This window comes from Dermochelys coriacea, chromosome 2 (genome assembly GCF_009764565.3).
Source record: "Dermochelys coriacea isolate rDerCor1 chromosome 2, rDerCor1.pri.v4, whole genome shotgun sequence".
NCBI lineage: Eukaryota > Metazoa > Chordata > Testudines > Dermochelyidae > Dermochelys > Dermochelys coriacea.
The window spans coordinates 41,287,828-41,303,748 of record NC_050069.1 but is presented as its reverse complement, the minus strand read 5'-3'; the positions used below and the strand labels follow the sequence as shown (position 1 = coordinate 41,303,748).

The window sequence follows — 15,921 nt, the reverse complement described above, 5'->3', positions numbered from 1 at the left end:
TAATTCACTGATGGTTTTTCCCCCTGTTGAATACAACCTGTAAGCAATCTATGTTTTAGAACAAGGCTTTTGAATTCCTTTTGGTGGGAGTAGAACATATATGTTTTGGCCATTAAATTAAACAGAATTATTTTTATAAACAGGATTTTCTATAGCAACCACCTTGAGGTTCTGCAGAACAAGAGATATTTGTCTCCATATTTGTCTCTGCTTCATAAAGGACTTGGAACATCGCCTATTACATCATTATGACATAACATTAGAGACACTGACCCACTCTGGGAGAACACCTTAGTTCACAAATAGAGTTGTTATGAGCTGGAGAGTATGTATGTGCACCACTGTCCTCGGTTGGTATGAGAACTTCTTCACATTGCTGCTAACAGCTAAAGCAGTCATTTTTAGCTTAGGGGGGAGTGATTGGTGGTTGTGGAATAGGAGGAGCTGGGTTCTGTTCTCACTATGACCAGCATGCTTTGCATATTATTAGTATTTATTTGTTTTGTGGTAGAACCTAGAGGCCTGGTTTCCACTGTGGTAGGGGGCTGTACAAACAGAGCAATCTGCCCTGAAGCACAATCTAAGACTACAGGCAACAGGAGGATACAAAAAATATGTCTGGGGCGGGGGCACACAAGGAAATAATGAGGTGATACTGGTCAGCATGATATGTAGTAGTCACAGGATAGATAGATAGATAGATAGATAGATAGATAGATAGATTAGATTAGATAGTGAGTGACCATGGTTTGCAACAGAATTACACCTAGATGGCCACAGATTTGTCACAATTTGTTAAGCAGTTCTAGGCTGCCAGGTTAGTTAGTCTGGAAAGCTTCTCTGCCCTCACTCTCCAACTTCTATATGCCCTTTTAATAAGCAAAATCAATTCTCAGCTGGGATTGGTATAGGCTAAGAAATGGTTTGTCATTTCACAAATTTTAATTAAGCCATTTCTAAATAAAGATGACTACAATTGTATTTGACTTGTTTTCTGTGTTTAGGTGAAGATGCTTGGGTCACACATTGAAGAAACAAAAAATTAGCACCACTATTCTTGGAGTAAATGGTGTGCTTTAGCTTGAGATAATTCTTTCCCATTGACTTAGAACAACTGGCATCATGTGCATCTCCTCTGGCTGTGGAAGCCATGTGCTCAGCACAAAAAGACTAAAATCAAAGAAAGCAATCTGCATTGTCCAAAACTTGGGGCAGATCCTCAGCTGATGTCGATCAGCGTAAGACCCATGCATCTGTTTACACCAGCTGAGGATCTGAACCTGGGGCTTCACGTTTTGGTTGGTGTTTCCTAGAGTAACATTATCCAGATAAATGCAAAACTAAGAACTGCAAGATAAAAAGGACCTAGTTACTGACTCTGAGAGCAAATGTGCCTGAGGGGTGCTTGAGAATACATTTTTAAAAAATCTTGGGACAGAAAGGTTGTTTCAATATGAATAATTTTGAAAATTTAACAAACATTAATTTTCATAATTAAATTGTATTAAATTTAGATGAAGTTAGTGTTTGTGAAAGATACCAGCTTGACAGCCCTGTAGGTCCGCACTACATTCCTTGTTCCTCAATGTATAACTTCACATTTGGCTGTATTAAAATGCATGTTGTTTGAATGCACCCAGTTACCTAAGCACTCCTAAAAAATGGGGTACTGTATCCTGGAAAGAAGCATTTCTGAAATGAGTCTGAAGAGGATCTCGGGGTCATAGCAGACAAGAAATGCAACATGAATGTCAGGGTGATGCTGTGGCATAAAGGGCTAATCCTTGGATGAATAACCAGGGGAGTAGGTGCATGGAGGCAATTTTACCTCTGTATATGACAGTGAAAAAACTGATCCTGGAATGATGCCTGCAGTTCTGGTGTCCACATTTTTTAAAAGGCATTGAAAAATTGGAGCGGTGCAGAAAACAACTCCTCAAAATGAGTTGAGGGCTGGAGAAGATTCTGTAAAGTAAGATACATAAAGAGCTCACCTTGTGTAGCTTATCAAAATGAATACTGAGAGGTGACTGTGTTACAGTGTACCAGGACCTTCACTGGCAGAAAATACTGGTTACTAAAGGGATTTTCAGCCTAACAGAGAAAGGCATAACAAGAGCCAATGGCTGGAAGCTGAAGCCAGAGACATTCAAATTAGAAATCAGGCCTCTCTTTGTTACATTTTTTTTCATTGTTCATAAAATGTGGCATTTTATTCTGATAATCTCTATGGCCATTTCTTCAGATCAAGATTGGATGCCTTTTTGGTAGATATGCTTTAGTCAAATACAAGTTATTGGTCTCAGTACAGGGATAATTCTTCACAGAGCATACAATAGCACTTGTATACCATTGAAAAAGGCAGCAACAGCTTGGTGGCTACAGACTTTTTGTGTCAAGATGAAGTAAATGTTCTAGGACAGTAACTCATTTGATAGTCAATCAGTGGCTTCTTCAGAAGGGTGGTAGATAATTGCATTGCCCAATATGAATATGTGATTTATTAACTATAGTTTATTTCTGTAAAATAATCAGTGCTTAATTTGTGCCAGAGCTTGCCAGGACTGAGCCCCGGCACCTCTAGGTTTGGCAGTTCCTAGCCCCAGAACCTTTGTGCTTGCTGCATCAGTTCTGAATGTTAAAAAATATTGATTCATCCCTGCTTAGGCTCCAGCACCTCTTTATTACAAATTAAGCACTGAAAATAATACAGAGTTTCCTAAACAATGAGTGTTTAAATTAGTATATAGAAATTTACCAGAATCATTTGATCCTGATTATTCGTTTCCCTTTGTCTAGTCAAAAGAAAGCAAGTCCTGAAGTATAGGTCCTGGCTCATAAGTCAGTACTGACGGTAAGTGTAAGTGAAGTATTGTCTTTTTTGCTTTAGACACTGGAATTAACAGGATGTCTTTCTGAATGCCTGCAGTTTGCTGCCTCATAGAGATGATCAGAGTATTAGGGAGGAATGCCACATTTTATGAACAGAGAAGCAAAAATGTAACCATTAAAACACCTTTTCTATATATACGTTGGTGACATTTCAATGTTTCTACAACCACCAGTAAATGTGTAGAATAATGGCGAGTTCTTACAGAGCACTTACAGCATTTACACTTACAAGTGCTTTACAAACGTTAACTCATCATTCCTCATAGCAGCCTACTATTGTGCTAGAAGAACTGAAGCAGAGAGATTAAGTGATTTGCCCAAGCCCACAGGGAGAGTCAAGGTCAGAGCTAGGATTAGAGCTCCAAAGTTTCTGGCTCCCATTCCTGGACTCAGATCATTATCTTCTCTTGCTCTTGAAAGCAGGGATGGCTACCAAATACCCTAAAGAATCTGGCACCTGTCCAGTAAGATTGACTCACTATTAACTACAGTGGTGCTATCCTCTATAAGAAACGGTGTGCTCCACTGAAGAGTTATACAGCCTCACTGCAGGGGATCCTGGCACTGGCCTATGGAGTGTAAACCAGCCCTAGATGGATGCCTGCCTGCCTGCTGTACAGTACTAACCAGAAGCGGAGAAAGGAGAAAAAATTAAGTTAAGTGGCAGCAGCACTTTCCCTGAATACCAGGCAGATTGGTGTGAATAATTCAGTGTGGATTCAGAGTCACGTTAGACTCTCTCAAAATGAAATGAACCAGGTTGGAATTCCAGATACCTCCAGGGAAAACTGGGCAGTTATCTGGGACACAGAGACAGAGCTGGTGTGTGGAGAAGATAAGGCAAGAATGAGAGAAAGACACCAAAACAGAAGGAAATGAGAGACAAACAGCCCCAGAGCCATGGGTGGTGGGTATCATAGGCCAGGGAAGGCTAAACCTTCCCTAGTTCTGCCGCCGCTGACTCGCCACCAGACACCTGTGCCCCACCCCTTCCCCAAGGCCCCCACTGCCGGCTGCTGCTTGCCATGCCTGGTAAATCTTCCTCCACTCCACCTCCACACACTCTGGAGGTCCCCACTGCTCACTGTGTCCCTCCTCCTCAGTGGTGGTGGGGGGGGGGTGAGGAAGGACGCTGCTTATACCCAGAACAGGGAGGAAAGAGAAAGGGAGGAAATCGGAGAGCCACTCACACACCAGTTAGGGAAAGGACAGAAGGAAGAAAGCAGTGAAATTAGATTTGGGATACAGAGAAAGGTAAATGCAGGGAGAGAAGCATGAGAGACAGCTAGCAGGGGAGCTGCACTCTGGCCCCCATTCAGAAAAGTACCTAAGCACATGCTTAATTTTAAGCCCAAGTATTCCTATTGGCTTCAGTGTTTAGTATCTATAAAGTGACTATTGACTTCAATGGGCCTGTTCTTCAGATTCAAGCTAAGCATGTGCTTATAGGCTTTGCTGGATCAGAGCCAGAGCACTCAGCACCTTGCAGAATGAGCCCATATACATAAAGAAACCCAGAAAGGGAAGACACACAGTGAGAAAGTGGGGAGAAAGGTGCAGCGGGGGCAGGAGGGGTAATGCACAAAGGCTAGGATAGGAGACTCTACATACCTCATAGGGTGGGAACAAGTGAAGAGGCTGGGCTACCAACACTACAAGGATCAGAAGCACAGCGCTGAGCCCCACATATCATTCAGGCCATTTGTGCTGCCAGCTTTTTCTACTTTGGTCCTGAGGATGTTCTTTACAAAAATAACTGGCATGTTCTTGCAAACAGGTGATTATTGATTTAATGAACAATACCAACACGTGAATCATCATCATCATCATCATCATGTTCCCATTATGCCTCTGGCATTTAGGGCAGTGACAAAGCTCCTCCACACCTGTCTGTTTCTGGCAAGTCTTTCAATGGTTCTCCAGCTGTGTCCCAGGTTTTTCAGCTTGGCTTCCACAGCTCTTCGCCATATTGTTTTCAGGCAGCCTCATTTTCGCTTGCCTTCAGGTGTCCCTCTTATTGCTATTCTGGTGATGGAATCAGTTTCCATCTGAAGCACATGCCCAATCCATCTCCAATGCCTCCTAGCAATGATGGTGCTCAGATCCTCTTGGCTGCACTGTGTCAGTAGATCTTGATTTCAGCTTGTTCTGGGCCAAAAGATACAGATTTTTCTGAGGCAGGTTGTATGGAATGAAGGCAGTTTGGACATGTCATATTTTCTCATTCCCTGGCATTCTGCACTATAAACTAATGTTGAAAGCACACAGTTCTGATAAATCTTGTGTTTGGTTTTGGTGTTGTATTTTGATGATTTCCAGACTGTATTTAAGCTCCTGAAGGTGTTCTGGCTTTATTGATTTTGTTCCAGATGTCCCGGCTTGTTCCACCATCCAGGAAGTGAATGCTGATCCATAAATTCCCCATTAGGGTGTGTTTTGTCCCAAAGCACTGAAAGAAAAACCTTGTTTGTTTCATTGAGGGCCCCTAAAGAAGTGTGTATTCAGTGTTGTTCAGCAGAGCTGCGCATGCACAGAAAAATGCTCCACCCCTCTTCAGTGCACTGGGGTCTATAAGGGCTGGGGCTAAACTGGGGGAAATGGTAAAAGACCCCAGAAAGGAGCATGCTAAAGAAAACCCTCCATTTTGCCTAGGTCTCTGGTACTGCGTCCAGCACCTGCTTTTAGAGAGTAATATTAGAGCAATCCCTTGTCATGAGCCACGTGGAGGATGGGTCCATCAATGGCTATTAGCCAAGATAGTCAGAGGTGCAACCTCCAGGCTCTAGGTGGCCCTAAACCTCTGCCTGCCAGAAACTGGGACTGGAAGACAGATGGATCACTCAATAATTGCCCTGTTCTGTTCATTCCCTCCGAAGCACCTGGCATTAGCCACTGTCGGAAGACAGGATACTGGGCTAGATGGACCATTGGTCTGACCCAGTATGGCCCATCTTATGTTATCAGGCTTGTTCAGGTGCCAGAGTCTCAAAAGCAGAACAAATAGGGCAAGATAATGCAGCTTGCAGAGTTTTCAGACAGTTAGGTATATAACCCATTTATAGTTCCCCTATCCCAGAGCATTTGTGCTCTGTACAAGCAAACCCACTGTACAATCAAATCAGCTGTAGCGATGGCACAGGATGGGTCTGTAGCAGCAGCTCACCTGGCATCTAATATGGAGGAAAGAACTGTTCTCACTAACTTTTTGCTGTTCCTAGTATAACCTAGCACTTGAGGTCTCAAAATGTTGCTCCACCAAAAGGAACAAAGAGGCTCAAGGCGCGGGCGTGGGGGCGTGGGAGGGGAAACAGTCGTGGCAGCTCCTGATTTAAATTGCTGAAGGTCGCCGTGATCCTTCCTTCCAAAATGGCAGGGCAGTAAAGCGATCTTTTGAAAGGTATAAGACACTGAAGTTTTGGAGCTTTTCTGGCAGCGAGATGTGAGTGGCATTTAGCTAATCTCAAGCTTCAGCACGATTTCAGGTAGAGAGAATTGTTTTGACAAGTGCATATGTGTTTTCAATCAGAATGAACCCTACCTGTTAATTTCAGAGCGCTAGCTGCACATGGGCAAGTTCATACATGTAGGGAAGAGCTGCATGTAAGTGGGGAGATAATGCAGTCTCTCTCTCTCTCACACCCCCCCCCCCCAGTTGTCTCCCTGGCCAAAAACCTCACCTACCCGTATTTATACAGGCCAGGGCACCAATGTATGGCACTTGGGGTTTGTCTGCGAGCGCTCAGCGTTTCTGACGAGGCAGAGCCCCAGTGTACACTGTGTGCGCAATGCCAGATGGCTCCGGACTTTGACACGCTGCCACTGGAGCCATCGCTTTGATTTGCAAGTGACGCTTTGCAAACTTGAGACCCGGTGTTGGGGAAGCGTGAGGCGAGCAGGCATTAAAAAGAAAATCTCGGGAGCTGTTACCATTTCCATGCGGCGCCGGAGCGTGGGGTGAGAGAGAGAGAGAGAAAACCCTCCCGCACATCAAATGTGCTCGGGCCATCACATCTCAGCCAGGGAGCCAGGCTACGCTTTTGTGCCAGAGACGCGCGCAGGGAACCTGCCTCACTAGGGGCACTGCCGGGCTCCAGCCCCATTTCTACCCGGGCCGGGGTTTAATCCCTGCACGAGCCGCTCCGCGGGCGCCCAGCGCCCCAGGCCGGCCGCGAGGGGTTCCCCGGGGCTGAGCGGGGGGCGGCCGCCTGGCGGGGCGGGGCGGCGCGGCGGGCGCTGTCCCTTCAGCACCCCGGCGCGCCAGCTCCGCCTCGGGCAGCGGAGCCGGCCTGGGAGCCCTGCCGCCGCCGCCGCCCGCTCCCCAGCCCCGCTGAGCGCAGCCGCCGCCGGCGCACGCCGGGAAGAGGAGCCCCGGCCGGCTCCCGAGCCCCCGCGGCTGCCGGCTCCCCGGCCCAGCCCCAGCGCCCCGCCGCAGCGCGCCGGCAGGGGGCAGCCGCGAGGCCGGCTCGGGGCTGCGGGGCGCGCCACGCTCCGGCCGGGGCGCCCGGCTGCTGAGCGGACAGGTAGGGCGGCGCGTTCCCCGGGCGGGGCGAGTGCCTGCCGGGGGCCAGCGGCGGCCCCTGGGGGGGAAGGGGAGCCCGAGCCGGGCAGCTGGGGCCAGGCTCGGCCCGGCTGGCCCCTGCGCCGAAGGGCGGGGCGGGGGTTCCCACCCAGACACCAAACTGCCCTGGTAGCACCGGGGAGCGGCCGCGACTGCGGGGGGCGCTGCCGGCTGAGGGGGCCAGTCACCGTGTTTCACGCCAGGGGGCTTCTCCCAACGCTGGGGCGAAGCAAGCGGAGCCCAGCCAAGCCCCGGGGACCTGGTGATTTCCTAGCGACGCCAGGGGCTCGCCGCCCGTGCTCATTACACTGCCACGCCGCTAAGCCTGCCTCCGAAACAAAGGACCAGCCCGGAGCGTACGTGAGCGCAGGCGGCTGGCTCGGGCTGCCGGGGGGCAATGCCCTGGGTGGCAAGGCAGGAAAGGGGGGAATCCCCAGGGGTTCGCCGCGGGCACTGACTTGCGGTCTGATCCCATTCTAGGTCTCTTCCCGGCGCCCCTTGGAAGAAGCTCACTATGCCCGGGCAGAGCCTGGAGGATTTCTCTCTGGCTCACGCGGAAGACAATGAGATCAGCATCAACGTCGGCGGCTTTAAGAAAAAGATGCGATCCCACACCCTACTAAGATTTCCCGAAACCAGGCTGGGCCAACTGCTGAGCTGCCACTCAAAGGAGGCGATATTGGAGCTCTGTGACGATTATGACGACGCCAAGAACGAGTTTTACTTTGACCGGAACCCCGAACTTTTCCCCTACGTGTTGCATTTTTACAACACCGGCAAGCTCCACGTGATGGGCGAACTCTGCGTCTTCTCCTTCAGCCAAGAGATTGAATACTGGGGCATCAATGAGTTCTTCATTGACTCGTGCTGCAGCTACAGCTACCATGGGAGGAAGATGGAGCCGGATCAAGAGAAATGGGAAGATCAAAGTGACCGGGAAAGCACCTCGTCCTCCTTTGACGAAATCTTGGCCTTCTACAACGATGCCGCCAAGTTTGACAGACAACCCTTTGGAAACGTCAGGAGGCAGCTCTGGCTAGCGCTGGACAATCCCGGCTACTCGGTCTTGAGCCGAATATTTAGCGTCCTGTCAATAGTGGTTGTTCTTGGGTCCATCGTGACCATGTGCCTGAACAGCCTCCCGGACTTCCAGCTGGTTGATAGCTACGGGAAGGCCGAGGAAGATCCTCGTTTTGAAATCGTGGAGCATTTTGGCATTGCATGGTTCACATTTGAGCTGATGGCAAGATTTGCAGTGGCTCCTGACTTCTTGAAGTTTTTCAAGCATGCCCTGAATCTGATTGACCTTATGTCCATCCTGCCATTTTACATTACCTTAATTGTTAACTTGGTTGTGGAAAGTAGCCCGGCTTTAGCAAATTTAGGTAGAGTAGCCCAAGTCCTGAGACTAATGAGGATCTTTCGCATCTTAAAACTTGCTCGCCATTCAACTGGCCTCAGGTCTCTTGGGGCCACTTTGAAGTATAGCTACAGGGAGGTAGGGCTTCTCTTACTCTACCTCTCTGTTGGGATCTCCATATTCTCTGTAGTGGCTTATACCATTGAAAAAGAAGAAAACGAGGGCCTAGCCACCATCCCTGCTTGCTGGTGGTGGGCTACAGTTAGCATGACCACAGTTGGCTATGGAGATGTTGTCCCAGGGACCACTGCTGGCAAACTGACGGCATCTGCATGCATCCTAGCTGGTATCTTGGTGGTAGTGCTTCCTATCACGCTCATCTTCAATAAATTCTCTCACTTTTATAGGCGTCAGAAGCAGCTAGAAAGTGCCATGAGGAGCTGTGATTTTGGTGATGGAATGAAAGAGGTTCCGTCAGTCAATTTAAGGGACTATTATGCTTATAAAGTTAAATCCCTTATGGCCAGTTTTACCAATCTGAGTAGGAGTACTCCCAGCGAACTAAGCCTAGATGATTCACTGCATTAGACTGCAGGTCTGACAGCAGTTTGCATGATGTGCACCAAGAGCTGTGTTTATAGACATTCCTATTACTTGGGGTTTTTCTAGCATATAGTGTTGCTGACACTGCACTAACTTTGCACCTAACAGGAAATTTAGTTGCAAACTGACAGTTTGCACATTTCCATTCTGTTGCATAGAAACAAAATGCTCATTTTTCTAGACAAGCGTTACTGTGTCCATGACACTAGTGCTAGTGGTGCAGTGCTGATTTGTTACTTAGCTTGTTTCCTTTAGACGTCCTTGTATGAGCAGAGAAATAAGTTGATCCAGGGGAAAACACACAACTGTGAAATTAACAATGAAATAATCTGTTTTCACTTACATTGATGTAACAACTCTTAATATCTGTGCATTTCCCAATTAGTTTAAAGTGCTCACAAGGCAGATTTTAAAAAGAGCATTTTAAAGTATCTGACACTAACTGCAAGTTAAAAACTTACCTGTGAATAGTTTACATAGTAACACATTGCCACCTTGTTATGCCGGCTAATACTAATGTTAACCACATCTCTGAAAATGTGATTGAGTTTAGCGGTTCAGGGAAAATTGGCATTTATTCTAGAGCACATGTATTAAAGCACTTTTGAAATTAAACATGTAGGTGAGATTTTCAAAAGCACTTGGCATTATCTAACTCTGCTTCCAACCACATCAGAAGAAAAAAATCCCATTGCCCTCACTGGGAGCAGAGATAGGCCAATACTGAGCACTTCTGAAAAACTTACCCAAAGCTTTTAAATTATGAGAGCTTTAAGGCCACATTTTCAAAAGTGGCCTACAGCCTTGGTGCCCATCAAGACCTCTGGGGCTTGATTTTCAGAGGGGCTGAGCACCTGCAGCTCCTATTGACTTCAGCTGGAGCTGCAGATGTTCAGCATCTCTGAAAGTCAGGGCCAAGGAAAGGAAGAAGGAAATTGGGCTTCAGAGGAAGTTGGGCTCCCAAAAATGGAGGCATCCAACAATTAGAAGCCACATGTGAAAACGTGCGTCTCTCTAGAGTATGGAAATATTCCAAAGTGAATGATAAAGGCAGTATTTTAGGAACTGACATTTACCTACTGAAAGATGACTAATTAAAAAGATAGCATATGTATTTCTGAGAAACAGCCTAATTTTATCAGGGAGGACTGTTTTGATGCTTGGCATGAGAATTAAAACGGGTGTCCATGGTAAATAATCTCATTAAGATTTCTGCAGATGAAACTCTAAGGGAATAACTATAGCTAGTATTTCTACTTAAAAATGGTTCAGAAAAGGATTCCTGTTTCTCAGTTCAGGAAGAAGCATTAAGGCTAAGACCAGGAAAGGGCGCTTATTGGATCAGATCCTCAGCTTGTCCAATGATTTTGATGATTTAAAGCAGCTGAGAATCTGACTTAGTATTTGTAAAGTCTGTTTTAAGCAAGACAGCAGATCTTGATATTTAATTGTCCAAGTCATGATACTGCATAAACTAATCTTATGAGTGCTCAGAGTTGTCTCTCCCTGCCCATTGTAATGGTTTAAGGATCAATACTCTCAGCTCAGACAATGTCCTCTCTACCATACTATCATATTTCCTGTTTACTAGAGAACTGTGCTGTCAAGCAAACTACCAGTACTCAGCTAACAAAATGGCTCTTTTCTGTTCAAACCCTGCTATATTGCAAACCAGTTAGCTATTATTTTCAAGTCATTTTGTAGTATAGCAATTTATGAAGATAAGGTGGGTTCAGAGAATAGATTCAAATTAGGGAGATTAAGAAGTGTCTTAAAGCACTACGGCCAAAATTGTCACATTTGGAAGCCTAAAATTAGACATCTAAATAATATTCAGGCACCTGAATAAAAATGGCCTGTTTATCACAGATGCTGAGCATCCACAGCTCACCTTGGATCAGAAGGACATAGGAGTTGTCAAACCAAAGCAGACCAGAGGTCCAGCTAATTCAGTGTGCTGTTTCTGATAGCAGCCAGCACCACATGCTTCAGAAGATATAAGAAAACTGAAATAGGTAGATGTGGAATAACTTGCCCATCTGGAAAATTTCTTCCCAGCCCCCATCAGTTAGTGGTTGGCTTATGCCCTGAAGCATGAGGGTTTATATCCCTTCTAAATGTTTTTGTTTTAAAAAAAATCCTTATTGATTTCCATATATTTCTCTGTAACTTCAGTAGGAGATATGAGGGCTCAGCACCTCTGAAAATTTGGCAGTTTATATTTAAGCTTCTGAATGTTGGACTTAGGTGCCTAAATTTGGGCATTCACATTCAAAAAGGTAGACCAATGCTTTCACCTCTGGAGGATTGAGTTCAATTTCTGTATTGGGTCACAGGTGTAGCTAAATTTGGTGGTCTCAACCTAGTCCTGAATTGGAACATTTGGACACTATCATCAAACCTGGAAGGGTAGCCAAAAGGAGCATAGCACTAGATTATGGGCATTTCAGGTCAGGATTGATATACCTTGAAAGAAGTATGTGGGAGATCTTGCATAGCACTTATATACAGAGTGGGCTGAATCCTGTAGAGCTGGCAAAAACATCCATTGATGCAAAGGATAATTTGGCCTTCGTTAGGTTTACCAGTTTGTGGTCTATGCAGAATCTCTCTCTCTAGCCAGGGGTCTTATTTTCTCAGCTTCACAAGCAAAGAATTCACAGAGTTTTTAAAAAATCCTAAATTGTATATTATTTTAAGGCCAGTTATTTCAGCAGACATGTAGAATTGTCAAAGGGTCACGAATTCCCCCAGCTGTTAGTTTAGCATTGCAAACTTTGGATTATTTAAATAAGATTAGATTATCTTGTTTTATAGATTTATTATTCATAGGGACATTGTTCAGTCATTTCTTCAGAAACTGAATGGAATGTTTCCAAATTGCATTTTATGAAACAAAATGAAGTTCCCCAACAAGTCACTATTTTTATTGTATTGGTTGTAAGGAATTTTCATTATTGCTTTATATATATATATATATATATATATATAAAGTGCTAGGGATCAAAGATGCTAAATAAATAAAGTATTGCAATTTAGTATGCACTCATTGCTATGATTCATTATGAAAATGACTTTTATTATTAATTCAGGAGGATCCCTGCACACTTTACAAACTATATTTATAGAAGGGAATTACTTCATTCACCACTTAAATACAGTAACTGGGGATGAAGCTTGGTCAGTGTTTAGGACACGAAGTAGCAAATACCATATCCAAAGTTAAATACAGGTGGACATGTTGGCAGACTGAATGTAATTATCCAAACTTGAAACTTGCCCAGGATGCATAACACAGATGAAAACAAGTCAAATGATTGAGTGTGTTGTCATTGTTTTATTCAATGTCAGAAATGAGTCCTTTACCAAGGCTTACAGCCCTGCTTTTGCAAAATGGGTAATGACTAACACAACGTGGAGTGGAGCGGGGAAAGGGCCTAGGACCTTAGTTTAGTCTGGCATACAAAATACACCACCCAATAGCACAGTGCTCCCTAGCACCATTGGGTCTGATTTAAATGATACAGTAAATACATGTAAGGAGGAATGAGACATAGGCTGCCTGCCATTTTATAAAGGCAGCTATTGTAGGTCCCAGTCCTGTGAGCTGCTAAGCACTCTCATCTTCTATTAACTGCAATAGCAAAGAAAGATACTGCACATATTGCAGGAGAAACTCAGCACTTTGTAGGACTGACCGTTAGCGAGGACAGAGAGAAGACAAGCTGTTTGGCCAGCTACTATCCTGCTGGATTTTTTAGATGACTGGTTTGTAAATTTGAGACAATCTTGTGTCTTGTGAAATAGTAGGCCTTAATTCAAGGATGTGAGGTGTAAGGGGCAGCACTCCTTTGTGTTCTAAGCTTGAAAATGGTCAGGGTCCAAAATCTGCTTGTTATGCAGGTGCTATCCAATTAATAGTATTCTACCTGATGTGGGCTAACTCTGCTTTGTAAAGGGCACATTTCTGGTGTCAGAGAAAACACTGAAACATGTTGTTGTTATGGTACCTGTATGCTAAAAGGTTTAAAGTGGTTAAATGAGGATTATGGTATTATTTCCAACCAAGTAATTTACTTTATCTGAGGGATTAAACTTTGTTATGGAATTCTGATTTCTACTAAATCCCAGGAAAAACTTCCTAACTGTAAGAACAGAAGGACAATGGAACAGACGGCCTAGGGAGGTCATGCAAGCTCCTTCACTGGAGGTTTTCAAAAGGAGACTGGGTAGCCACCTGTCTTGGATGGTTTAGACCAGGCCCCTTGGATGGTTTAGACCACCATTCTCAAACTGGGGGTCAAGACCCCTCAGGGGGTCATGAGTTTATTACATGGGGGGATCGCAAGGTGCCAGCCTCCACTCCAAACCCCGCTTTGCCTCCAGCATTTATAATGGTGTTAAATATACAAAAATGTGTTTTTAATTTATAAAGGGGGTCACACTCAGAGGCTTGCTCTGTGAAAGGGGTCTCCAGTACGAAAGTTTGAGAACCACTGGTTTAGACACAACAGAGATTATCCTTGCGGTCCCTTCTAACCGTATGATTCTATAGACCTGGGCTGACTATTATAGTGTTCCAGGGCTGCGGCTGAAAAGCAATATGATTTATTTATAGCTTGTGATGAAGCAGTTAGCATTTGTTTAGATTTAATATTAACACTTGTTTGTTATTCATAGATTATCGTCACTTGTTAGTTGTCTCCTTCTGTGCAGACTGTGTATTATCCATTTTGAAATCAGACTTTTTCTTATATAATACAGCATGATCTGTTTCACATTTGTAAGCTGAAAAATTGAGAACTTTGTGTTTGTTACTTCAGTTTTAGCACTTACAGTATTTGCACACTGTTGTGCAGGCCTTTATTAAGACAGCAATGATCTATTATATATATTACCACTTTAATTTTCTATCTGGTCCCAACCATGTATTATCACACTGGTGATATCAGTAACTCAGGCTTGTGCCACATAATGCAAATTAATGGAAAAATAATATTCAAATTTTAATCCCTTGATGAAATTTAATCTAAACTGCAGGACATTCCAATCATATATTATGATGAAAGAAAAGCTCATATTATCTTGAAGTGACAGGTTTCTTTTTCAAACTTTTCATCAGAATATATTTGTTTAAATGTTCTGACCTGGAGAAACATTTTTGGGCATTAAACAGATAGCACACAACTCTTGTTTTCTGTTTGGTAGATTAGGGACTAAGCAAAATACCTATAATGGTCCTAGGTGTTAAATCAATTTGACATGACCTTTTATTTCTTCCACAATAAACACTTTTCTTAGAGGCTTCTGCTGTGCACATGTAAGCACTGTTCCGTGTTGGGTTGGTTATCCATTTCCTCTCATAGCATTTCTGATTTTAACCTACCTTTGATGGTACTTTCAAATAACATTCAACTTGCAATCTCTGCCCATGTCGCCGTGTCATGGCAGTAAGAGCCTTTTCTTATTTTATGCCTCTCCATTCATATCTCACATTATCACCTCACTTTCAATGAGGTTGCACCAGAGATTAATTTGATCCACTATCTTCTCCTTCCAGCTGTCCACAGCAAGGTGGGGACATAATGATGATCCCCTGCAGTTTCAGAAGTATCTGTCATGAATACATTTTATATCCAAAAGAAAAAGACAGCTCTTCCCACCAGAGAATAAAGTACTGTATTAATAGTACTAGCAGTACATAATGCATTATACAGAACAATTCATTGCATAGCTGGCTTATAGTATGTCTACACTGCAACTAGACACCTGTGGCTGGCCTGTGTAACTGTTTGGGCTTGGGCTGCAGCCAAGCTTTGGGACCCTCCTACCTCACAGGATCCTAGAGCCTGGGCTCCAGCCCGAGCCAAAACATCTATACTGCAGTTAAACAGTCCCTTAGCTCAAGCCTCAGAAGCCTGAGGCAGCTGTAATGGGCCAGCCACAGGTTTTTAATTGCAGTGTAGACATATCCTGAGAGATTATTTTAGTTTTGTCCTCTCCCTCTAGCCCAATTTTTAAGTCTGTTATGATGCTTCATCTACACCAAAGACACCTGATCCCCTCACTATTTTCAAGTGAATCATGAGCCCTCATACACAAAATGATGGGCCATCAACTGGCAGAAACAACCTCCCACACACTCATGGAAGTGTCTGCCAAGGCCATGCAACTATAATGAGTCCTCTCTGAGTCTGAAATTGAGCCGGATAAGTGCTGTGATGAGTTATCCCTCAGCCTGAGCCTGATGAGATATCCCTGATGACCTGAGGGATCTGCATCAATTAATCAGGGTTCAGCCAATCCACAAGCACAGACCTAACCAGGTGACCCCCCAAGGCCAGGGAGCAGCCAGTCCAGTCTGCTCAACCTCACTCCCTTACTGGGAATATCACCTGCCACTTGGTGGTTCTGACAGACTGCTCTAGCTCCAGCTCCAGCTCCTGGCTCCAGCCTTGTTCCAACCCCATTCTTGACTCCTGCTCTGACCCCTGGCTCTGGTCCCCGG

At 44.7% G+C, this 15,921-nt stretch overlaps 1 protein-coding gene across 2 annotated transcripts; it reads left to right on the top strand.

The window, feature by feature from the left end:
- Positions 1 to 6,516: 6,516 nt before the first annotated feature.
- On the top strand, positions 6,517 to 13,818 carry KCNS2 (potassium voltage-gated channel modifier subfamily S member 2). 2 transcript variants are annotated; one of them, XM_038388295.2, is made up of 2 exons: positions 6,517 to 6,846; positions 7,931 to 13,818. In XM_038388295.2, exons 1-2 carry the CDS (start codon positions 6,827 to 6,829, stop codon positions 9,396 to 9,398), a joined length of 1,488 nt encoding a protein of 495 aa, XP_038244223.1. In that variant the 5' UTR covers positions 6,517 to 6,826; the 3' UTR covers positions 9,399 to 13,818. The 2 variants fall into 2 exon arrangements, with proteins under 2 accessions (XP_038244223.1, XP_038244225.1); XM_038388297.2 differs by lacking the exon at positions 6,517 to 6,846 and adding an exon at positions 7,290 to 7,412.
- Positions 13,819 to 15,921: the final 2,103 nt, after the last annotated feature.

Bases quoted from the DNA above. Each gene is read 5' to 3' on its own strand.
- KCNS2 (XM_038388295.2), top strand. From the start codon at position 6,827: ATGCGGCGCCGGAGCGTGGG. The intron at 6,847-7,930 runs GTGAGAGAGAGA...ATCCCATTCTAG, and splicing joins ATGCGGCGCCGGAGCGTGGG to GTCTCTTCCCGGCGCCCCTT.